This window comes from Schistocerca cancellata, chromosome 8, assembly GCF_023864275.1.
Source record: "Schistocerca cancellata isolate TAMUIC-IGC-003103 chromosome 8, iqSchCanc2.1, whole genome shotgun sequence".
NCBI lineage: Eukaryota > Metazoa > Arthropoda > Insecta > Orthoptera > Acrididae > Schistocerca > Schistocerca cancellata.
In genome coordinates this window covers 221,221,091-221,246,658 of record NC_064633.1, presented here as the reverse complement: position 1 = coordinate 221,246,658, position 25,568 = coordinate 221,221,091, and the positions used below count along the sequence as shown (strand labels likewise).

Genomic DNA, 25,568 nt, shown 5'->3' with positions numbered 1-25,568 from the left:
GCTTGAATTTTACTATCTGAAAATATTTTTTCATTCACTGAAGTTGGTCTTAGAACCCACATGTTTAACTATCAGTTTTCCAAGTCAAGAAAAGACTTACTTTTAGAATTTATTACTGATGACAAGTGATAACTACTATCACTGAATGAACAGCCAAAGAAATAAATAAAAGAGTAAAATGGCCCAGAGTGCTCTTGGTAAACCAAATAAATTTTCAGAGTGAAGTTTTCAATGTGTATAAATCTGAACATTTACAAACTGTGCATATGACCAGTCTTTACTCATGACAGGAAGATGTAGTCTTTCAACACAAAGACCATTCAAAATTTGAGGGTGGTTTAGTGACCAATGGAGAGAGCTTGTTGCAGATGACTGCAGGAGACATGAATGCAAATAAATGGATTAGGGGACTGAGTGGACTCGAAGACATAACTATGATAGTTGTGAAAAAAAGTGGTGGCATGCTGGACATTACCCAAGAAGATGAATAGTAAGTGGACAAATGACGTTCTTTCTTGTATTCCAAAATATAAAAAAAGACTGAGAAGATGAACTAGTGAAGGTAGGTAAAAGACATTAGACAATATGCTGGAACAACAGGGATCCATATCCCTGACAATCATAATGCACAGAAATATCTAGAGACAATGCTTATCTATCAGTGGATTCCAAGTGGCTGATGATGATGATAATGATGATGATATATTATACATCTGAGTCCATTGTAATAGCTACTATTAAAAAAATAATTTAGAGTGGTCACTAAGTCCTTCATCAAACCTATTTTTTATTTATCCCTAACAAAGTTTCTTTTTATGCCTCAGGGGATAGTTAGCCTGAGACTGTGAATCATTGGTTGAGTGGAGCACACCAGAAATTTTTGTTTGGAAGCCATTACTTTGTCCTAATATTAATGTGAAAACTGCTTAACTTCCTGTTTCTGCTGCCTGACATTGTTATCTAAGATCAGCTTAGTCTCAGTATATTTCTTTATCACTTACGTTAAATGCCTCAAATACCCTCATTTTTCCAAATATTATATATTATCATATGAATATTATTGTGTAAAGTATAGTTCAGTTGATATAGCAAAATGCATGCATGAACTAGAGTGAAGAGGTCTGTATCATAATTATTCCTATGCTGAGACTAAACCTGTGCATGATAATGATACACTGTCATTCTGGAAGATCATTTAATACAATTCTTGGATCTTTGTTGTTGTGGTCTTCAGTCCTGAGACTGGTTTGATGCAGCTCTCCATGCTACTCTATCCTGTGCAAGCTTCTTCATCTCCCAGTACTTACTGCAACCTACATCCTTCTGAATCTGCTTAGTGTATTCATCTCTTGGTCTCCCTCTATAATTTTTACTCTCCACGCTGCCCTCCAATGCTAAATTTGTGATCCCTTGATGCCTCAGAACATGCCCTACCAACCGGTCCTGTCTTCTTGTCAAGTTGTGCCACAAACTCCTCTTCTCCCCTATTCTATTCAATACTTCCCCATTAGTTATGTGATCTACCCATCTAATCTTCAGCATTCTTCTGTAGCACCACATTTCGAAAGCTTCTATTCTCTTCTTGTCCAAACTATTTATCGTCCATGTTTCACTTCCATACATGGCTACACTCCATACAAATACTTTCAGAAACGACTTCCTGACACTTAAATCAATACTCGATGTTAACAAATTTCTCTTCTTCAGAAACGCTTTCCTTGCCATTGCCAGTCTACATTTTATATTCTCTATACTTCGACCATCATCAGTTATTTTTCTCCCCAAATAGCAAAATTCCTTTACTACTTTAAGTGTCTCATTTCCTAATCTAATTCCCTCAGCATCACCCAACTTAATTCGACTACATTCCATGATTCTCGTTTTGCTTTTGTTGATGTTCATCTTATATCCGCCTTTCAAGACACTGTCCATTCCGTTCAACTGCTCTTGCAAGTCCGGCGCTGTCTCTGACAGAATTACAATGTCATCGGCGAACTCAAAGTTTTTATTTCTTATCCATGGATTTTAATACCTAGTCCGAATTTTTCTTTTGTTTCTTTTACTGCTTGCTCAATATACAGATTGAATAACATCGGGGACAGGCTACAACCCTGTCTCACTCCCTTCCCAACCGCTGCTTCCCTTTCATGCCCCTCGACTCTTATAACTGCCATCTGGTTTCTGTACATATTGTAAATAGACTTTCGCGCCCTGTATTTTACCCCTGCCACCTTTAGAATTTGAAAGAGAGTATTCCAGTCAACATTGTCAAAAGCTTTCTCTAAGTCTACAAATGCTAGAAACGTAGGTTTGCCTTTCCATAATCTAGCTTCTAAGATAAGTCGTAGGGTCAGTATTGCCTCACGTGTTCCAATATTTCTACGGAATCCAAACTGATCTTCCCCGAGGTCGGCTTCTACCAGTTTTTCCATTCGGCTGTAAAGAATTTGCGTTAGTATTTAGCATCTGTGACTTATTAAACAGACAGTCCGGTAATTTTCACATCTGTCAGCACCTGCTTTCTTTGGGATTGGAATTATTATATTCTTCTTGAAGTCTGAGGGCATTTCACCTGTCTCATACAACTTGCTCACCAGATGGTAGTTTTGTCAGGACAGGCTCTCCCAAGGCCGTCAGTAGTTCTAATGTAATGTTGTCTATTCCCAGGGTCTGTTTCGACTCAGGTCTTTCAGTGCTCTGTCAAACTCTTCATGCAGTATCATATCTCCCATTTCATCTTCTTCTACCTCCTCTTCCATTTCCATTATATTGTCCTCAATAACTTCCCCCTTGTATAGACCCTCTATATATTCCTTCCACCTTTCTGCTTTCCTTTCTTTGCTTAGAACTGGGTTTCTATCTGAGCTTTGGATATTCATGCAAGTGGTTCTCTTTTCTCCAAATGTCTCTTTAATTTTCCTGTAGGCAGTGTCTATCTTACCCCTAATGAGATAAGCCTCTACATCCTTACATTTGGCCTCTAGCCATCCCTGCTTAGCCATTTTGCACTTCCTGTCGATCTCATTTTTGAGACGTTTGTATTCCTTTTTGCCTGCTTCACTTACTGCATTTTTGTATTTTCTCCTTTCATCAATTAAATTCAGTATCTCTTCTGTTACCCAAGGATTTCTACCCTCGTCTTTTTACCTACTTGATCCTCTGCTGCCTTCACTATTTCATTCCTCAAAGCTACCCATTCTTCTTCTACTGTATTTCTTTCCCCCATTCCTGTCAATTGTTCCCTTATGCTCTCCCTGAAACTCTCTACAACCTCTGGTTTAGTCAGTTTATCCAGGCCCCATCTCCTTAAATTCCCACCTTTTTGCAGTTTCTTCAATTTTAATCTACAGTTCATAACCAATAGATTGTAGTCAGAGTCCACATCTGCCCCTGGAAATGTCTTACAATTTAAAATCTGGTTCCTAAATCTCTGTCTTACCATTATATAATCTATCTGATACCTTTTAGTATCTCCAGGGTTCTTCCATGTATACTATCTTCTTTCATGATTCTTGAACTGAGTGTTAGCTATGATTAATTTATGCTCTGTGCAAAATTCTACCAGACAGCTTCCTCTTTCATTTCTTAGCCCCAATCCATATTCACCTACTATGTTTCCTTCTCTCCCTTTTCCTACTCTCGAATTCCAGTCACCCATGACTATTAAATTTTCGTCTCCCTTCACAACCTGAATAATTTCTTTTATCTCATCATATATTTCATCAATTTCTTCATCATCTGCAGAGCTAGTTGGCATATAAACTTGTACTACTGTTGCAGGCATGGGCTTCATGTCTATCTTGGCCACAATAATGCGTTCACTATGCTGTTTGTAGTAGCTTACCCGCACTCCTATTTTTTATTCATTATTAAACCTACTCCTGCATTACCCCTATTTGATTTTGTATTTATAACCCTGTATTCACCTGACCAAAAGTCTTGTTCATCCTGCCACAGAACTTCTCTAATTCCCATTATACCTAACTTTAACCTATCCATTTCCCTTTTTAAATTTTCTAACCTACCTGCCCGATTAAGGGATATGGCATTCCATGTTCCGATCTGTAGAACAGCAGTTTTCTTTCTCCTGATAACGACATCCTCCTGAGTAGTCCCTGCCCGGAGATCCAAATGGGGGACTATTTTACCACCGGAATATATTACCCAAGAGGACGCCATCATCATTTAATCATACAAAAAAGCTGCATGCCCTTGGGAAAAATTACAGCTGTAGTTTCTCCTTGCTTTCAGCTGTTCGCAGTACCAGCACAGCAAGGCCGTTTTGGTTAGTGTTACAAGGCTAGATCAGTCAATCATCCAGACTGTTGCCCCTGCAACTACTGAAAAGGCTGTTGCCCCTCTTCAGGAACCACACATTTGTCTGGCCTCTCAACAGATACCCCTCCATTGTGGTTGCACCTACATTACAGCCATCTGTATCGCTGAGGCACGCAAGCCTCCCCACCAACGGCAAGGTCCATGGTTCATGGAGGGAGGATTCTTGGATACTTAACTATTTTTTCCCTTTTATGTTTTGACTAGATAATAAATGATGCACAACTGGAGTTAATCAACTTTTTTGGTTAACTGAGGCGATGTAACATTTTAAATTGTTTGTGAGATGTACGAAAACAACTGAAGAAAAGGTCTTCAAAATAACCACAGATCTTGTAAAGACAGTGAAATTCATCATAGCCTCCTCTTTTACTATTAATGTGATATAACAACTTTCTCCTTTTTCTCAAAGGTAGTGCAAGTCATCACTGAAACTACTGCTCATGTTTACAGAACAATAGTTCATTTTCTGACAATGAGCACCAACAAACAGCTGGCTTGCTGGGCTGTGCGCACATTCAGTTTGGTCACAGCCGATTCCAGCAGGTAACAGTGCATTATGTCCATATGAACAGCTAACTCTCTGTTTAACTAAGCCTTAAGCAAAACAAACAATTTTGATCAAGTCACAAAATCCCAGAAGTTACACAGTGGCATTCAATAACCAATGGTTAATGGGAGCTGCAAGCACCAAGCTCCAGGGACTTCACTGCAAAGTAAACTGGGAACATCCGATACTTCAGACTGTGAAGAGATTAAGTTTAGCTGCTTTTATATTGTAGACCAAATGGTCAAAAAGGTAGCTTATTTTGATCATGTGCCTCCATTATATCACATGGAATTATCCACAGGGTGAACTCTTCTCTTACTCAAAAAGGTTATTAGAAATATTTGTAGAGTTAATTGAAGAACCTTTTGTTGCAAATTTTTTAGCCATCTGGGAATAATTGTCATTGCTTGTCAATACATTTTTTCTGTTATGTGTTTTGTTATGAAATGCCAAACTCTTTTTGAAAGCAGCTCAACAGTCCACATCTATGACACCAAACATAAGAATGACATACACTACCCATCAAAAATCTAACTGTAATGTAGAGGGGTGCAAAGTATGCTAGTATCAAATTTTCAAATTTCTCCCTACTGGACATAAAAACATAAGGAAAAGTGAATCCCTTTTCAAAGCTAAATTATGTCAGTTTCTATAAAATCACTTCTTCTACTCTGCTGAGGGACTTGTGAATGAGAGATTACCAAAGAAAAGATATAGTGAAAGTGTTAAATTATAGTCAAAAGTTAATACAACTGTTTTATGTAGGTCAGTTTATTTTCATTCAGCAACTGTTGTCATTGTCATTTCCGATTCCCTTTACCTAGCACCAGACATAGTTGGGACATTTATGATATTTCTCCCCTTTCCCTTGTCTTTTAAACTTCTTCTACAACTGCTTTGTTCCAATTAAATTACTGTTTCTTAAACAATTGTTAGTTGAGTCAATCCATCTTGCTCTGGATCTCCCCCTTGCCTTCAAATTTGGCCTTCATCATTCATTTTAGTATTCTTCCATCCTGAAGTAAACATGTGTACACACACGTGTGCGCACACGCACACACACACACACACACACACACACACACACACACACACAAATCTCTTCAGTTAGTTGCATTCTGTTAATGTTGACAGCAAGGGGACTAACCTTTTCACTTTCATTGTCCAGAGCTGATGTAGCCTCATCCAGTAATAATACTCTTGGATTGCGGACCAGAGCTCTAGCAATAGCAATTCTCTGTTTCTGGCCTCCAGAAAGCTGTGCACCCTTAGCACCGAGGCCTGTGTCATAACCCTGTTTTGAGATAAGAGTTAAATATTTAAATGTTTCATGAGCATCCATTGCAAAAATTTAGAAGAAAATGACTGACTATGAAAATTATATAATGATAAAACTACAAAGAAAAATGTAAAAGCACCAAAAAGAAACTCTGCAGTACTCACAAGTGGAAGTGCTGAAACAAAATTGTGAATATTTGCTGCCTTGGCAGCTGCTATTATTTCCTCTTTTGATATTTCTCTGCTATTATCACCATATGCAATATTCTCAGCAATAGTTCTGTCAAACAGTGTAGGCTCCTGTGATACAATCCCCAGCTGAGCACGAAGTGTTTTCAGGGGAAAAGACTGTATATCACACTCATCTAAAGTCTGCAATAAAAATGATTGTTTTTATTAAAAATCAGAGTTGTCATTGTCACATACAGATGCTTCTATTTAAATTTAAAAAAATTATTCTCTTAATGGCACTGGGAATAGACTTACAAGTAATTACAGTTGAGTTCTACCTTTCTTATTTCATTGTCACAAATTATTTACATAGAGTGGCAGACACACTATTGCTGATATATTGTGTCATCGCAAAAATGTTGCCATTACAAATAACATATTAATTTGCTGACTATCACAATAACTTCCTGCTTTACATCCAACTTTTAACAGTTCAATTAAGTTGCAAAACAGTTTACGGATAGCGATGCCACAACCATTTGAAATTGTCTTCACCAGTCTAAAAAGGGCTGTGAAGTAACTTTCATGGGCATGGATACACAGATTGTAACCAATTTCCTGTTATCAAATACAATATTAATTAACTTTTTCCAACCAACAGTTTAGAAAATTAACACTATGGGCAAAAATCAACATACAGTCTTGAAAGCAATTACTTTGGCCTAAAAAGTTTCCATTAGTCTGGAACAAAAATTTTTAGTAACTAGCCAGTAATGATAAAAGAAAGTCACAAAGAAAACACAGTTTAATGGGAGTTTGAAGAATTTCATTATCAAATGACTTAGCAAGACCTATTGTAGTGTACATGAATAGTAATATCACATAAAGTGTCCTGTTTAACATCCAGTTTCTGCACATCTGAAGTTCAGTAGTTTAATCTATATAGGTAAACACTAATATGATAATGGAAAGTCCTGGGTGTAATGCAGATAATGGAAGATAACTGCTCACTATATAATTGATATACTGAGCAGTCAATAAGTACATAAACACATCTAAGAACGTTGCTAAGATTTCAAACAATGTTATCCTTCAGAACTAATTAACAGAGTACACGCATCTACATAAGCTCAGTTACATTGCCCCAGCTGACTACATTGTTCAGTGTTGCAGCTCGCCTGGGATCAGGGCTTGTGTTGTGTGAAATGGGTGAAAGGAGAAAGGAAGCAATTGCAAAAAGATAAGAGCCCCTTTGTCATAACAATTTAGACAGAATAATAATTATCATAGACATAAGACAGTTATTTTTCAAGTTTGTAGAAGGAGCATCCAAACTTGACCTAGAAGTAAACAATCAGAAAACAAAATACATGATATTTCAAAGATGTAGAGATGAACAAGATGACCAATCATATCTAGTAACTGGCATTCATAAATTCAAACACAATGAATAGTTCCAATTTCTGGGCACAATGACAGAGGAACAAAAACAGAGACAAGTAGAAGTGAATATGAGACAACAAAATGCTAACAAAGGTAACAGCGTAACCTTTAGATCAGTCCTAGCCTATAGAACAAAAACATGGTGTTGAACTAAAATGGAAGTATGCCAGTTACAAGTTTTTGAAAACAAAGTTTATAAGAAAATCTTTGGACATCGCCTTGCTAAGGAATCATAAAGCTGGAAGAGAAGACACAATGCAAAATACACATGCCATAACAATAACCAACAATAATGAATATAATAATTTTCAGAAGACTTAAATGGCAGACCATCTGATGAGAATGAAAGAGGATCAAATTATTTCAAGAATATCCAACGAGAAGTAATTTGATAAAAATCCAGGGTGGGAGACCCTAGAGTATGTTTGATGATATTGGTATTTTTTCTATCACACTGGCATATTTGTGTAGCCAATTCTCACATTACTTAACATGAACTGTGAATTTTAGAGAAATAATACACAAGTTGAAGGGGATGTGACTCATATCTACTGAAAGCAGATGGTATCTACATGTATTACAAAAGCTGCTGAAAGTCCAAAGCCTTCAAAAACTAATTTATTTCAATTTTTGCATGTAAAAAACACATTTGTTAGGTATGGATGATACAAAAAATTCTTTGTTAATGAAGAATTATGCTCAATGCAATTCAGAAGTTAATAATGTTGCTTTGTTAAACTTTGAGCCTGCCTCTATAGCTGAATGTTCAGTGCAGCTGGCTGGCATGCAGGGGACTTGGGTTCAATTCCCAGTACTGCTAGGGATTTTCCCTCAGTGAGAGGACTGATAAGGGGTGCACTCACCCTCATGAACCCAACTGAGGAGCTACTTGACTGATTAGTGGTGGTTCCAAGATCAAGAAACCTCACAATGATTTGGAGAGTGCTGTACTGAACACATGTCTCTCCATACCTCATGCAATGATGCCACTGGCAGAGGATGATATGGTGGTCAGTCTGGCCCAATTGGCCCATCTATGGCCAAAATGTGGAACTTTGCCATACCTTACCTTTATTAAACTTTGGAGAGCAGCAGCTTTTTTAGTAATTGCAGGTGTAACAGTCTGTGGACGACTGACTAATCTGGCCTTGTAAGATTAGCCAACATCGCCGTGCTTTGTTGCTACTGTGAATAGCTGGAAGTAAGGGGAAACTACAGCTGTTATTTTTCTTCAGGGAATACAACTCTACTGTATGATTAAATGATGATGTCATACACTTTGGTAAAATATTCCAGAGGTAAAATAGTCCCCTATTTGGATCTCCAGGTTGGGGAATACTAAAGAGGATGTTGCTATTAGGAAAAATTAAACTTACATTCTACAAGTCAGAGTGTGAATTGTTAGACCCCTTAAAAAGGGAAATCGATAGGTTGGAGTTGGATATAGTGGGAATTAGTGAAGTTTGGTGGCAGGATGAACAGTATGAGAGTACAAGCTTATGAAAACAAAATCAAACAGGGGCCATATAGGAGTAGGTCTTATAATGAATAAGAAAATAGGAAAGTGGGTAAGCTACCATGAACAGCATAGTGACTGCATTATCATAGCCCAGTTAGACATGAAGTCAATATCTAGCACAGTAGTATAAGATATAAAACAGCAGATTAGCAGATGATGAAGAGATTGAAACCTGTATGATGAGATATGAGTGTTGTTCATAAAGTAAGGTCATCAATGAGCTCCCAACAGGGCAGGGCAATCTAGCTTAAATCTGACAACAGCGCCATTTTCTTTGCTCCCCACACCACTACTGTTGCTGATACCCACCTCTCTGTGATGCTCATTCTCAGCATAGCAGCCATTAATGATGGAAGGGAAAACTGATGCATCCGCCAAGTGTGAATTGTGTTCTGTGATTAGGTTCCTATGGTTTAAGGAGTCAATCCCTATTGAAATTCATCACCAGTTGATCAATTTTATGGAGAAAAGTGTACAGATGTAAAAAAGGGCGTAAATGGTGTTGGGAATTTGCAGGCGGCTGTACAAATGTGCATGACCAGGCTGGCTGCGTGCATCCATCAGTTTGGGATGAGACATTGAGCAAGAGTTTGCCAAACTGACAGGGGTCATGGACAAGATTTTGACAGACATTTTGAAGTAACACAAGATGTGTAACAGGTGGGTGCCACGGATGCTCACTGATGAACACAAAAGGAAGCACGTCAAAATTGCCCGCAAGTTTCTGCACCATTACTGGGAAGAGGGTGAGGTATTCCTAGATTCAGTTGCAACCGGGGCTGAGACTTGGGCCCACTACTTCATGCTAGGGACTAAGAAACAATCAGAACAGTGGTGGCATTCCAGTTCTCCAAATATCAAGAAGTTAAAGCAAATGCCATCAACAGGGAAGGTGATGGCTCCAGTATCCTGGGATAGGAAAGGCATTCAGCTGGTCGACGACATGGGAAGAGGTATAACATTGCAGCAAGGTACTGCGAGACACTAACAAAGCTATGCGGGGCTATACAGAACAAAAGGAGGAGTCGCCTGACAAATGGAGTTTGTTTGCAACATGACAATGCCCACCCTCGTGCTCTCCACACCATGACAGATCTCATCACCAAATTCAGGTGGGAAATCATTCACCATCCTCCACACAGCCTTGATTTGGCTCCCAGTGACTATTATTTGTTCCCCAAATTGAAACAACATTTAGGGGGGAATGAAATTTTCAAGCAATGATGAGCTGAAGACAGCTGTCCATTCCTTCCTGTACAAGACAGTGGGAGAGTGGTATGACATGGGAATGAAAAAACTTCCAGAGCATCTCCAAAAATGCACTTATCATGACAAAGGCTACATTGAAAAATAGCAATAAGTCCAAACTTTCAGAATCTGTAATTGGTTTTGCAATCTACATCTTCATATACATCTACATGGATACTCTGCAAATCACATTTAAGTGAGTGTCAGAGGATTCATTTAACCACCTTCACAATTCTCTATTATTCCAATCTCGTATAGTGCGCAGAAAGAATGAACACTTATATCTTTCTGTATGAGCTCTGATTTCCCTTATTTTATTGTGGTGATTGTTGCTCCCTGTGTAGGTCGGTGTCAACAAAATATTTTCGCATTCGGAGGAGAAAGTGGGTGATTGGAATTTTGTTAGAAGATTCCATCGCAACGAAAAATGCCTTTCTTTTAATGATTTCCAGCCCAAATCCTGTATCATTTTTGTGACACTCTCTCCCATATTTTGCGATAATACAAAACATGCTGCCTTTCTTTGAACTCCATCAGTCCTATCTGATAAGGATCCCACGCCGCGCAGCAGTATTCTAAAAGAGGACAGACAAGCGAAGTATAGGCAGTCTCCTTTGTTGGTCTGTTACATTTTCTAAGTGTCCTGCCAATAAAACGCAGTCTTTGGTTAGCCTTCCTCACAACATTTTCTATGTGTTCCTTCCAATTTAAGTTGTTCATAATTGAAATACCTAGGTATTTAGTTGAATTTACGGCTTTTAGATTGGACTGATTTATCATGTAACCAAATTTTAACGAGCTCCTTTGAGTACTCATGTGGATGATATCACGCTTTTCGTTATTTAGGGTCAACTGCCACTTTTCGCACCATTCAGATATTTTTTTCTAAATCGTTTTGCACTTTGTTTTGATCTTCTGATGACTTTATTAGTCGATAAACAACAGTGACATCTGCAAACAACTGAAAACGGCTGCTCAGATTGTCTCCCAAATCATTTATATAGATAAGGAACAGCAAAGGGCATATAACACTACCTTGGGGAATGCCAGAAATCACTTCTGTTTTACTCGATGACTTTACATCAGTTACTACGAACTGTAACCTCTCTGACAGGAAACCACAAATCCAGTCACATAACTGAGACAATATTCCATAAGCACACAATTTCAATATGAGCCGCTTGTGTGGTACAGCGTCAAAAGCCAAATCCAGAAATAAGGAATCAATCTGAAATCCCTTGTCAATAGCACTCAACACTTCATGTGAATAAAGAGGTAGTTGTGTTTCACAGGAATTATGTTTTTTTTATTGTGTGTCAATAGACAGTTTTCTTTGAGGTAATTCATAATGTTCAAACATAATATATGTTCTAAAATCCTGCAACATATCGACGTTAACGATATGGGCCTGTAATTTAGTGGATTACCCGTACTACCTTTCTTGAATATTGGTGTGACCTGTGCAACTTTCCAGTCTGTGGGTACGGATCTTTCATTGAGGAACGGTTGTATATGATTGTTAAGTATGGAGCTAATGTATCAGAATACTCCGAAAGGAACCTAATTGGTATACAGTCTGGATCAGAAGACTTGCTTTTATTAAGTGCATGCCAGGGGAATCCCCATCACATCTAGAAATAAAAAACTTCCTTGCAGACAAAAGGGGATGGGGGCTATATGAGCTGTACCAAATAAAACCAAATGGGTAAACGCTAATCACTGTTTGTTTATGTGGTTGATTAAGTGAGCGAATGATCAGTGTTGTTATAATTGTTAGCAAAATCCAAAGCTTTAAACTACCAGAGTGGAAATAAATGACTGACAGGAATAACACGTAAGAAAGATTACTTATTATCTTCTTGGTTTAGCCAAGAAAGTGAAATTTTGATAGAAAATTTTTGCCAGATTGTTACACTACTAAGGCCCAGTGATACAGTGGGAGAAGCCAAATGGCACATACGGTGTAGCAGGTTCCTAGGTTCCTAGGTTCCTAGCCATTTGGCTTCTCCCACCCAACACCAGCCCCTCTGAACTGCGGAGATGGGAACTTGCACTCCAACACATCCTTTCATCCCGCCATCCCCCTGGACTGAACCTACGTTAAACAACCTCACTCCCATTTACTCTTCAGTCTTCTCCTCTTTCCCTTTCCTCTTTAGCCATTCACGCATCTTTTCATCCTACATAGTTGTGTTTATCTTTATACTATATACTTCTTTACTTCTGTATGCATCCTCTTTGGTTTGAAGCTGGCACAGTACTTACAGTAGAATATCTTTGGCTTCCCTCTGACAACCATGCCTCCATCCTTGCTACCCTCCCTATTTTCCTTTCCCTGTTGCTTCATAGCCTGGGTTGTGAGTAACTGAATCTCCTTTCCCTTCTTCCCTTTCTTTCCCCTCTCTCCTCCCTGATGAAGGAACATTTGTTCCGAAAGCTAGGAATGTAAATTTTCGGTTCTGTTTTATGTGTATCTATCGGCTGTACTGAGCTGAGGTAAGTACTGGCCAGCCCCTCTATCTCTTTGTTAGTATTTGTAGGTAAAAATGACTATTTTTGCCAAACAGGCTTGCTTATTTGGCATGTGTTACAATTGCTGCAAGACTTATTTTGTTTTATCTAGCAGACAGTGACAAAATAGACGTAATCAGATTGATAAGCCACACCAAACTGGGGTTATATTCATACTAACAGCTTTTTCAGTATTAGACAATGACATTTTGACTTTTTCGTGTGGCAAAACATTTGACGAACTTTGACGATGAAATAGATTCTTTCACAGAAAGCAAAGCATGCTGTGTAAAGCTGTACCAGGATGAGAGAGAAAAAAAAATGCTGCGACCTAAGGATTGAAGAAATGTGTACTGTCTTGCTTGTTTCTGGTCTTGACTGGTTTTATGTTTCCTATATGTAATTTTATGCCATTCAAAAGAGAAAGTTATTAGCTACTAGGCAGATTTTCTGAAGAGTTCTTATTCTCCCAGTTACAAATAATCTCACACAGTATTAATTGTGAGATTTTTTTAAAAAATGGGGTGGGATATCAAACTGGCCAACTGGGAGCAGGAGAGGCACCACAGGACATTTTAATTTCCACTGTCATGAACATAGGCTTGGTGACTTCCATTATAAAATACACATGTTTGAATTCTACACACCGAAATACAATGATGTGTGACAGAAGAATGCTGTGTAAAGAGGCAAGGTACTGTGCTTCGGCACACTTAAGACCAAATAACATGTCATACATTTTCTCAAACATATATGTTTTATGTATCAAACTCTTCTCAAAGATGTGCACTACAAAATGAACATATTTTTGAAACAGTGATTTTTTTTTTAAATTTTTGACATCCTATCTCAAGTGCTCAAGGCGGGAGGGGGGGGGGGGGGGGAGGGGCACCACCATCAAGTTTTTGCCACTGATTGGAAATATTGTAGATCTGGGACTGTAAAAAGCATTCACTGTCTAATGCCATTTTGTGCAAGAAAACTGCTTGAATTCTTATTTTTACACTTGCTGCCATTTCCTTTTTGCCAGTACAGTTTTTCAATACATACTCTAATACTGAAAAACTTGCTAAAATATAAGCTAATCTGTAGAGTCAGATGCCTTATTGTAATCCAAAAAGCATGAAAACAGCTCTTTGTCAATATGCTCAAGCTTTCACAATTATCCTTCTTGTGTTTAGTATTTATTCTATTCCGTGTCAGTAATAACTAACTTTGTGACTGACATATCAGTGAGTAGAGTGGTGGGGACCTACTCCAAGTCAATCACTGTTCTTTCTAGAGAGCCATATATTCACTGTGTTGTCTGCTTTGTAGGTACATGCAGAGCCCTGTTGAGTGTTGGTAACTGCGCACTGGTAACAATGCCCCATGTCACTGCAATATGTCAATCACAAATTTATTTTATTTGAGTTATATGACCCTCACATATACAATGTCATATAATTCCCTACTTAATACCTTTCAGTATGTTTCTACCAGTTTTAAATATTTTATAGAATATTTTGATAACATGTGATTATGAATTAATGTAATGTAATATTGACAGTTTCTGGATTTTTGTTTTTAATTATTATAATTGACAATTGTGTTTTTCCTATTGTCTCATATCAAATACTCAGAACTCAGACTTTCTGACATTCCAGTTACAAAGAATAGAGCCTTTAATCTACACATTCTTATAGCAGTGTCTACAGGCTCAGGAATTTCCTCCAACCTATTTATTTTACAACTTATCGCAAGTTTTACCTGTGATCACTTGTTAAATACCACAAACTCCTATTTCACATTTGTCTTCTTTTATGACATTATTGTGGTACAAAATGTTCTCATGAACAGTCCTCACTAATCTATTCACATCTTTAAAGCAGTGTGTTCCCTTTTTTGTATTATATTACATTGATGTGTGGTTCATGTATGGTCAAAACAGTTTCAAAAAGAGTCCAGCCCTATCCTCTGCATTTCATTCTTACATGTGCTCATACGTCTACCTCAGATATTCATTAACATTTGCTCTAACTCACTTTTTAAATTGCCTATTCAGTTTTGTTGATTTTGTCACATTTGTCAAATTTTCCATTTGTATTCTATCACTTGCTAGATTCATCACCTTTTCAGATATTCATAATGATAGTGGATTCTGTTTTGCTTCTCAAAATTATTGTACCACATGTGGTTGTGGTATTTTTCTTAAATTATGTCATGTATATTTACATTTTTCTAATGTAAAACTTACATATCAAGTGTTTCTCTTTGCATAGTCTACCACAGTACTGTCAGTATCATCTAACATATATGTTTTCACTATTTTAGTCTCAGTCATTTTTCCTTTCTTTCATTCTGCCTCCTGCCTTTACCTTCCAAGTGAAAAATGACTTATTTTTAAACTATGTGTTCATAAAAATTACTATGTTGATGAGACCTGTTTCAGTTGTTCTAGCTCTAATGAATAATATGCTGATGATCCCTCTGCTCTCATCAATACTGGTAATAATCACACCATTAAGGTACATCATTAAAAAGAATGTGATATTGATGGTATTTATGCACATATCATCTACCAATCCCACCAAGAAAAGTCACATCTTCCTTCTGTTTTTTTGTACCCGAGTGAATTGCATTGGAACTGAATATTTTAGATTTTTAAGTCCTTAAATGTCAGTTTCATAATGCATCATTCCTGTTTGAATTATTTTGATTTTGCTTCCTCGTGTTTTTATGTTCCATGTGGTTAAAAAATGTGTCATTCTGTAAATGCTTAAATGCTTCCATTAATACATTTCTTCATTCATTGTGTTGTAGATCCCACAATGAATTAGATCCAAACGGGATGTGATATGACTCAAGATATACATTAAGAAAGTGAAACAGCTTTATAAACTGTATTAACAATTAACTATTGTTAAGCTCTATAAATTATTTGTGCTTACTCAGGAAAGACACTACTTTCAAGAAGGAGGAAAAGAAAAGAAAAACAGTCACCTTCTAATTTATATTAAATACCTGCTGACAGTATATAAAATTACAGGCAAGTTTCGCTAACAGAGTTAATCAAAAACTTAGACTATTGATGAGATGTTGAGCTACAGATAGAGGCACAATGAAAAGATTGGCTGAAGTCTTCATCAGAAAAGAGAAACACACACTCACTCACACAAGCTAACACACCTCAAATACACATGACTGCTGTTTCTGGCTGCTTCAGCCAGTACCGCCTGGGCAGCCACACGAAGTGGTTGCGTGTGTGTGTGTGTGTGTGTGTGTGTGTGTGTGTGAGTGTGTGGTGTGGTGTGGTGTGTTTGCTTGTGTGAGTGCATGTGTGTTTCTCTTTTACGATGAAGGCAAAAAGCTTAGTGTGTAACAGTTTTCCCACTGTGGCTGTCTGAAATTCAACATGTCAATTATAGACGTACTTCATGGTAGTTTATTGGATCCAATTTCTTTCTTAATCTCTGTATATAAGAGGCAATGTCCTCACTGACTCACTCACTCACTGATTTGTCATCGCCCAGCCCAAACCACTAAGGATGGAAATTTGAAATTTGCAGAGGGTGTTGATCTTATACTGCAGGCAATCTTTAAAAAGAGATTTTTCAATATTCCACCTCTGAGGGGGTGGAATAGGGGATGAAAGGTTTTTTGAAAATATATCACTATTAAGGCAATTTTGAAGCTAGAACTATGAAAATTGATATTTGGTTTCTCAGTCAGAAATAATGAAATATGTGTTTTCAGCATTTCTGGAGATTTAATGTCTGCACTAATGGGTGAGCTTTTTTTTTTTTAAATAAATCATTATTAAAGAACAACTTAATCATTTTCAAAGCTACATTTATGGGAAACATAAATGAAGCCAAGACAGAGTACCTCGTTATGACATGTGGTCAAAGTCAGGCTGCTGGTCATCTACAATCACTACAGGTGGGAGACCAGTCCCACAAGAGAGTGCATGAATTTAAATATTTAGGGGCACTTTTCACTGAGAACTCGTCATGTGAAGCAGAGATCAATGCCAGAATACAAGCAGGAAACCAATCTTACCACAGCCTAGCACAACTGCTTCAGTTCAGATATCTCTCCAGACAGTTCAAGATTCGACTGTACAAAATCCTGATCCAGCCTGTTGTTCTACATGGCTGTGAGACATGGAGTATCTGGAAACAGGACTTCCATAATCTCCTTGTTTTTGAGATAAAAGTGCTTCAGAAGATCTTCAGCCCAGTTCTGGATGCAGACACTGGGGAATCAGACACAACCAAGAGCTTGAGGAATTATACCAGCAGCCCAACATAGCAGGAACTGTCAAAGCCGAACAAATGCCATGGGCTGGCCATGTGAGCCGGATGGAAGATCACAGATGGCCTCGGAAGCTCCTTGACTTCACATCTATAGGAAAGAGACCCCAGGAAGACCCAAGAAGTGTTGGAGTGATTTCCTCCATGAAGATTTAAACCAAGCATCAATAGATGTGGTCGGATGGCGGATAGCAGCAATGGACAGAATACAATGGAGGAGGAAACTTGTAGCAGCATGTGGTCCACTGGGCCTGATCACGTAGAAGAAGAAGAAGAAGAAGAAGAAGAAGAAGAAGAAGACATCTATAGGAATTGGTATTTGAGGTCTCAGTTACAAATAAGAAATATATATTTTGGAATTCTTGGAAATTCAACCCTTTAGGGGGTAAAATAGGGGATGAATATTATTATGGATATATTTTGTTCTGAAAGCATTTTTGAAATTTAATCTCATATGAGATTAAAAAAAAGTGTTCTATGTTTTTTTTTTAACTTCAGCCAATATGGGGGTGAAATAGGGGATGGAAATTTGTATGAAAATATTTTGTTTTATTTAAACCAATTTAAAACTAAATCTATGAATATTGATATTTAACTTCTAAAGATATGTATGTTAGGGGATTAAAGTTTTTATGGAAAAATCACCACAAGAACACAAAAGACAGGATTAACAAAGATCTCCAACTCCAACTACCGGAATAGTTTTCTGCTCAGAAGTATGCTCAGAAGAGACCATTCTTCTATGTCCTGAATTAGCATGAAAAGTTTAGAAGATGTTGCAATTTGTGAATAACATGAAAATCTGACTAAATTTAAAAAAATGCTGTGCGCACCATACAGTCTACGCAAATGAAACAGCGGGCATTAAGCTAGTTGTATGTATACACTGTCCAATCACATTAATGTGAGAACCTGTCGAAAGTCTGCATAATACATTTTGCAGCATGGGTCACTGTGTGACGTGCAGGAAGAGAGTCAATGAAGTTCTGGAAAGTACCGATATGGATGTGGAGCCATACCAACTCCAGTTCTGTGGTCAGCTACACTAGGTTTTTTGGTTGGGGATTCATAGCTTCAACGGCCCGATCGAGGTGGTCCTGCAGATTCTTGATCAGGTTTAAATCTGGGGTCTTTGGTGGCTAGGGGAGTACAATACACACATTATGGTGCTCTTCAAACCATGCACATACACTGTGAGCTGTGCAACATGTTGCATTGTTCTGTTGGGGGATGCCAACTTGTCGAGGAAAACAAATTGCATGTAATGGTGGACATGGTTCCCAAGGATAGATACGCACACTGTGTCTTCCAGGATCATGAGATATCCAAAGGAATGTCTACCACCCTGGACCCTGTTGACGATCATTGGAGGGCATTTTCCTTCAAACGTTTCACACTGCTCATGCCAGTAACCATCTGTCCAATGGAGCATTAAATGTGATTCATCTGAAAAGACTAGTTGTCACCACTCAATGATGTCCAGTTGTGGTATTGACTTGCAAATTCCAGCCTTCATCGCCATGAACAGCAGACAGCATGGGTGCGTAAACCAGGTGCCTTCTGTGGAGACCCATATGCAGCAACACTCCCTGAGGATACACAGTTGGTAGCTCCTTAGTTCATCTGGGCAGTCAGCTGCTCAGCAGTTGCATGTCTACTCACCGGCACACATCTCTGCAGCTGTCTTTCACCCCTGTCACTTAGGGCCCTCAGTACACCACTGTTGCCTCAGTGCTGATTTTGAATAGTGCCATTTTGCCATGCAAGTTATACTTCAATGATGGTGGCACATGAATAGTTCACAAATTTAGTCGTTTCCAAGATGCTTCCCCCCTTGGCCCGAAAGCCAGTGATCACGCCCTTTTGGATGTCCGATAAATTGCTCCGTTTCCACATTACAACAAAGACTGCACTCCTCCGACCCCCCCCCCCCCCTCCCCACAACACATTTTATATAACTGCTAGTGTTGCCACCTACCACCTGTGAATGGTTATTGCAGGCAGTGGTCACATTAATGTAATTGGACCATGTATATCAATGACCTTCCATACAGTATAAGACTTGGAAAAAATGTTTTCTTTGCTGATGACAGCAACACCACAGTCACTGATGAAACACCAGAACTCCTAATGCAGAAGGTGAATGAAACCTACAGAGATGTTTATGAGTTGGCTATATGTAATATATTAATCTTGAACATTTATTTATTTATTTAATTTTTTTGCATACAGTCAACAAAAATGATGACTATTGCAAACATCAATGTTGTTTACATAATTATGACGATGTTCTTAAAGTACAAACAAAACAAATAGTTGATAAAAATTAGCAAGACTATAATACAAGCACACAAAGGGAATGTAGTGTAACAGAAGTAGGTATACAACTAAAAATTTCTAATTTCTAATACAAACTATATGATCACGTGTTTTCAACTTAGAATTCAGAGACAGAGAGTACAAACATTTCTTTGCCAGAAATAATTTGAGTTTTGTTTTAAAGATATTTCCATCATAGGCACATAAGTCTTTCGGCAATTTTTTAAACCAAATTTGACCACTGCTAGTGTCGCCACCTACCACCTGTGAATGGTTATTGCAGACAGTGGTCACATTAATGTAATTGGACCATGTATATCTGTTATGTGATCTGTTATTTTTAACTTTGTTCTTTGCCTAAAGTAACTATTTTTATTTCTAGTGTTGTGGTCATGTATGTCATTTCATCCTCTTGAATCTTTTCGATGATTTACAAAAAATAAAATTACCTTATATAAATAGAGGGAATCCATTGTAAGGTACTTATGTTGCACAAAAATCTCTCCAACAGAATCATTATGACCCAGATCATGCATTATTCTAATTGCCTTCTTCTGCAACAACATTAATCTATTGAGGTGTGTATCAGCAGCACACCCCCAAAGTTCAATACCATAATTTAGTAAAGGATATATTGTTCCATAGTAAACAGTTTGAATAGTAGGGTTTGTAACTATTTTTGCAAGATGACTGCGTAGATATAATCCACTACTAATCTTTCCACACACAAAGTTAATATGCTTTGACCACCACAAGTTTTCATCTAAGTATAGGCCCAAGAATTGGCAGCAGCTATTAGCGTCTGCTGCCCCAGTTCCATATATATTATTTATAGAGCTATGATGAGAGTTAGCAGTTTTGACTGATAATAATTGTGATTTATTAACAATGACCATTAACTCTTGTTCTTGAAAATACTTAATTATAGTTATCACTCCATCTGTTGCAGGGGATGTAAGTTCACAAGTATTTTCACCAAACAAACAAGAGATGTGTCATCTGCGTAGCTCACTATTATGGAGTTTTGTGGCTGGGTGACATCATTCACATAGACTAAAAAGAGGAAGAGGCCAAGAATAGATCCCTGGGAGACTCCTTGTTTGACAGTTTCATTAGAGGACTGGGCGATTGTAACTCGTCATTAATTTGGAATGTTAGCTTTGTGCACTGCTTCTGGTTTGTCACCAGTCTCTAAATGTGTTCCAGGGAGTGATTTTTTATAGGGTCCTCATCCTGTGAACTGATGAGGAACTCCAGCTAATCTAGAGCGACGGGGCATTCGTTTTGTTTGAAATGTGCAGCAGGGTCACAACAACTGCAACAATACCGGCGCCTTCATTCTGGTTTTTGAGGGAGATACCCTCCCAGAGAAGGTCAAGGTTATGTTTCAGATGTGACATGAACCTGTACATCCACCACCCATGAGGTACTTTTGGTGCTTGCATTTTGGGAATATATCTACCCGCTTTACGGCCGATGCTGTGTGTGAGGGAAGCCCCTGTGTTCTGCCACCTGTGTGTGTGTGTGTGTGTGTGTGTGTGTGTGTGTGTGTGTGTGTGTCAGTTGTCTTGGCCACCACTCCCTTTGCTTACTGGATTGTCCTGCTTACAAGAGAGAAAAGAAGATCCAAGAGTACAAGTCCCTTCATCACTTCATCAAAAAAATATGAGACACTCCATCCAGTGTCACTTTCTTCAACTTTTGCCTCTGTTACAACTTTCACCTTCTGCCACTTCAATGGGTAGGGGCCTCCTAATTGACCAACTGACAAGCTTATTACAGACTTCAGTTTGTGTCTCCTGAATGATGGTTCTCCTACCCCCTTTAGCACCACTCATGGCACCTTCACTGCTATTGATCTCACAATTTCCTCCCCTGCTCTCATTGCTTCCCTATAGTGGTCATCTCAAGAATGTTGACTGAGCTGCCTTTGCCTCTGCCATCATCCTTGGCAACCCACCATGCGGATTTATCAATATCAATGCTGCTGTTGTGAAAGCAAAACATATTCAAAGATTTTGCTAAATATGGGGATTAAGGATGTTGCCTAAAGTTTTCAACCTGTTTTTTAGATCCTTCCTTCTATACAGTAGTATTGCTAAATCTTTTAATCCATATGCCAGAAGTTTCTTTATTAATAGGTCATGTTTAACGGAATCAAATGCCTTGGTAAGATCAAGGAATATGGCTGTTGCCAAATTTCCTTCATCTAGTGCACTATGTACATTACGTAAAATTCAGAGATTGCTGTGATGGTGCTGTGGTTTTTCCTGAAACCATGTTGAGTTTCAGTGAGTAGGTTATTTGTTGTGAAGTAGACACCGAGTTGTGAAAGCAAAACATATTCAAAGATTTTGCTAAATATGGGGATTAATGATGTTGCCTATAGTTTTCAACCTGTTTTTTAGATCCTTCCTTGTATACTGGTTTTACTACACTCTTTTTAATGAGTCTGGGAAGGTATTTTCCCTAATACAGCAGTTAATCATGTGGGTAATAGGTTTAACTAATTCACTTTTAACTAGGGCACTAGATATCCCATCCCATCCAGCTGAGTGCTTGGTCTTTAATGTGCAGATTATTTGACTTATTTCATGTTCACTCACAGTTCTGAATTCAAAGTTTGTACATTGGGGTGAGAAAATGTTTATCTTGATGTTTTGGTCAATAGATTGAGTTGGAATGCTACATGGAGTGATGAAATATTTATTAAAAAGTCACAGATTGTTCTTGGATCTTCTATTAATTTTCCCTTATGCAATATGCTTATTTCTTTAGTATTCACACTTGATGGTGCTTTCCGGTATTGACTGATGAGCTTCCAAGATGCTTTACTCATATTGTCAGATTTAATGACTGCATCACTGTGCACCTTTTTCCTGAAATTTGAAAGCTCTGCCTTAAAAATTTTCTTGGCTTTACAATACTTTTCCTTAAGGATGATATCCTCTTTTGATTTATAAAGAAAGAAGATGTCATGAACATTCTGCTTGAGTTTAATCAAACTACTTGTTAGTTTCAGCTTTGGTTTCTTTCTATGTATTAGAGTCCTTTTTACATCTTTAACTGGGCAGCAGTGATTACATTGTCTCAAAATTGTTTCATAGAGTTGATCCCATTTCTTGTTTGAGCCTTTTACCTTATACACACAGTTCCATTCCTCCTGGGCTAGTTTATGTTTAAGGTGATTTGTATTGTGATTGTTCAAGATTCGTTTCTGTTCAGTGACATTTGTTGCTTCTGCTGTGTTAACACCTGTGTACTCAACAGACTGACAATTGTGGTCAGAGTAGTGAAATTCTATATTTCTGTGACTGACACTGTTAGTAGCAAGTTTACTGATTATCACATAATCTATCCTGCTGGAGGTGTAGTTCGTCACTCTTATATCAGTGTCTATTATGTTTACAAGGTTATATGAATTCCGTATATCTGTCAGCCTCAAGCTAGGCATGCCGCGAGAGTTTGCATTAATATTCAACATGAAGAAAACAGCATGCATTTCAGCAAAAAGAGGGAAAACAACTCTGTAACATTAAGCAAGATGATAAGTCTAAAACACAAAGTTTTTACAGTACATTGATTATCTATTAACATGGAATGACACACAACGATAATAGCAAACAGAATCTCATCAGCCACGTTGCGATCTTAGGGTTCTAGTATCAGTTTGTAGAAGCAAATGGCTTGTGGGGGCACACTAAGTACACTCAGTTCTTAGCTAAGAGTTCTTTTTTGAGGGCCAAGAGCTCAAAATAGGGACAGGGTTTTCAAACTACAAAAAAAACCTATAAGAATAAAAACTAAAAGTATTAATTGGGCATATTGTATAGAATTATTTACAAAACTGGGTATCCTTACTACACCAAGTTATTACATCCATCAATGTGTATGCATATCAGGGAAAATACAGGTAGATCTACGTATCCCTCCAATAGTGCAGTACACAGTCATGGAACAATAGTCAGTTTGAGGCTGCATTTAGCAAAGAAAAACAAATAAAAAATTAGAACAGCATTTTCTATCAGAGAACAAAATTGTATGATAAACTGACCAAGGAGATGTAAAAGATTGCCAAAATATTATATTTAAATGTGCAGCTAAAATATGCTTTGCAAGTAATACATACTACACAGTTGAACATTACTTAGAGGATAGTGTAGGGGTTAAAAGGCAACAGCAAAACAACATCCTACCACATTACAATGTAATGCTTTTACAATCAAATGTGCCAAGATCTTTTGTAGCAGAGCAAATGCAAAGCTCTCTATTCTGGTCCAGACAGGCCAATTGAGACTGACAAATCACCATATCATCTTCTGCCAATGGTGCAAGTAGTATGTGGAGGAGCATGGGATCAGCACACTGCTCTCCCAGTCATTGTCAGCTTTTTTGATCTTGGAGCCACTATTCCTGACTCAAGTATCTCCTCAGTTGTCATCAAAAAGTGGAGTGCACCCCACTCCAGTCCTTTCACCCTGGGAAAAGTCCTGGCAGTACCAAAAATTGAACACAGATCCTCTGCCTAGCACCCAGACACATTGACCACAGAGCTACAGAGGTTGATCCAACATCATTTGTGCATGATACTAATGTCTTTTCTTTCTCCTGAACATCACATCTCAGTTCTCAGGGTGGATGTTGACTCAGTTCTCCAGACAGACTGAAGGGAGACCATGGAGATCTGCATGTCCATGGTCATGTTGTCACCAGTGGCTGTCTATAGCATAAGCAATGATAAGGTGCAAAACTATGTTATCGTTATACAATATTTTATGTAAATTGTGTATGATCAAAAGAACATTGTATAATAGGTACCAACTGAATGAGGCTGTGCAGCTGTTAGGACACTGATTTCATATTCAGGCAGATGAGGGTTTGCTTTGTCTGGCCATTCTGATTTAGATTTTCCTAAATATTGTATAAAGAGACAGTCTCAGTTGCAAAGTTATTTTTATTACAAATAATGCATTTTGCCTCGTTAAGGCTTCTTCAGATTTTCTAAAAGAAAAGAAAAAGCAAAATGCTTGCTTTGTTCCAACATATCATGTTTGAAACTTCTTGGCAGATTAAAACTGTGTGCTGGACCGAGACTCGAACTCGGGACCTTTGCCTTTCGCAGGCAAGTGCTCTACCAACTGAGCTAGCCAAGCACGACTCATGCCTCGTTCCCACAACTTTACTTTTACCAGAAGTAAAGCTGTGAGGATGGGATGTGAGTTGTGCTTGGGTAGCTCAGTTGGTAGAGCACTTGCCCGCGAAAGGCAAAGGTCCTGAGTTTGAGTCTCGGTCCAGCACACAGTTTTAATCTGCCAAGAAGTTTCATATCAGCGCACACTCCACTGTAGAGTAAAAATCTCATTCTGGATATCATGTTGGACTGTTCTTCCATTAGAAGGTTTTTTACCAGCATTCTGATGAAATATCTACCAGCTGAATATATGTAATGCTTTGACAGACTTGTATAAAGGTTAATCTGTTCTCTTCTTTTAATTTTTTTAAAATAATTTCCAAAATTTTAGCTCAGCTTGGAATTATACCCCTTAATTTGTAATTTGGTATAATTACACCCCTACTTTTCCTTTTCTTTTAGAAAATCTGTGGAAGCCTTAACCTGGCGAAACATGTTATTTGTAATAAAATTAAGTTTGCAACTGAGACTGCATCTTTATATAATTATGAAAACAGATTACTGTGCCAATCAGCCTATCATGGAATGGACTAAGCTTTTTACTAAGTCATTTCAAGCAAATAAATGCCAGGATGGTTCCTTTAGCAAGGCCACAGCTGACTATCTTCCTAGTCTCACAAAGCATATTTATGTGTTATGTTTATGTGTTTACTGGAGCTTTTATTTTGATTGTTATGTGAATTGTTGTTGTTGTGGTCTTCAGTCCAA

General features: G+C 38.0%; 1 protein-coding gene across 3 annotated transcripts in view; it reads right to left on the bottom strand.

Moving 5' to 3' along the window:
- LOC126094500 (multidrug resistance protein homolog 49-like) overlaps window positions 1–25,568 on the bottom strand; it is a 365,113-nt gene that overhangs the window by 8,446 nt on the left and 331,099 nt on the right. For all 3 annotated transcript variants that reach the window (XM_049908909.1, XM_049908910.1, XM_049908912.1), the window contains exons 22-23: window positions 6,329–6,535; window positions 6,033–6,179 (exon numbers count right to left, since the gene is read on the bottom strand). In XM_049908909.1, coding sequence (XP_049764866.1) covers window positions 6,033–6,179; window positions 6,329–6,535 — 354 coding nt within the window. The remainder of the gene's footprint in view (window positions 1–6,032; window positions 6,180–6,328; window positions 6,536–25,568) is intronic.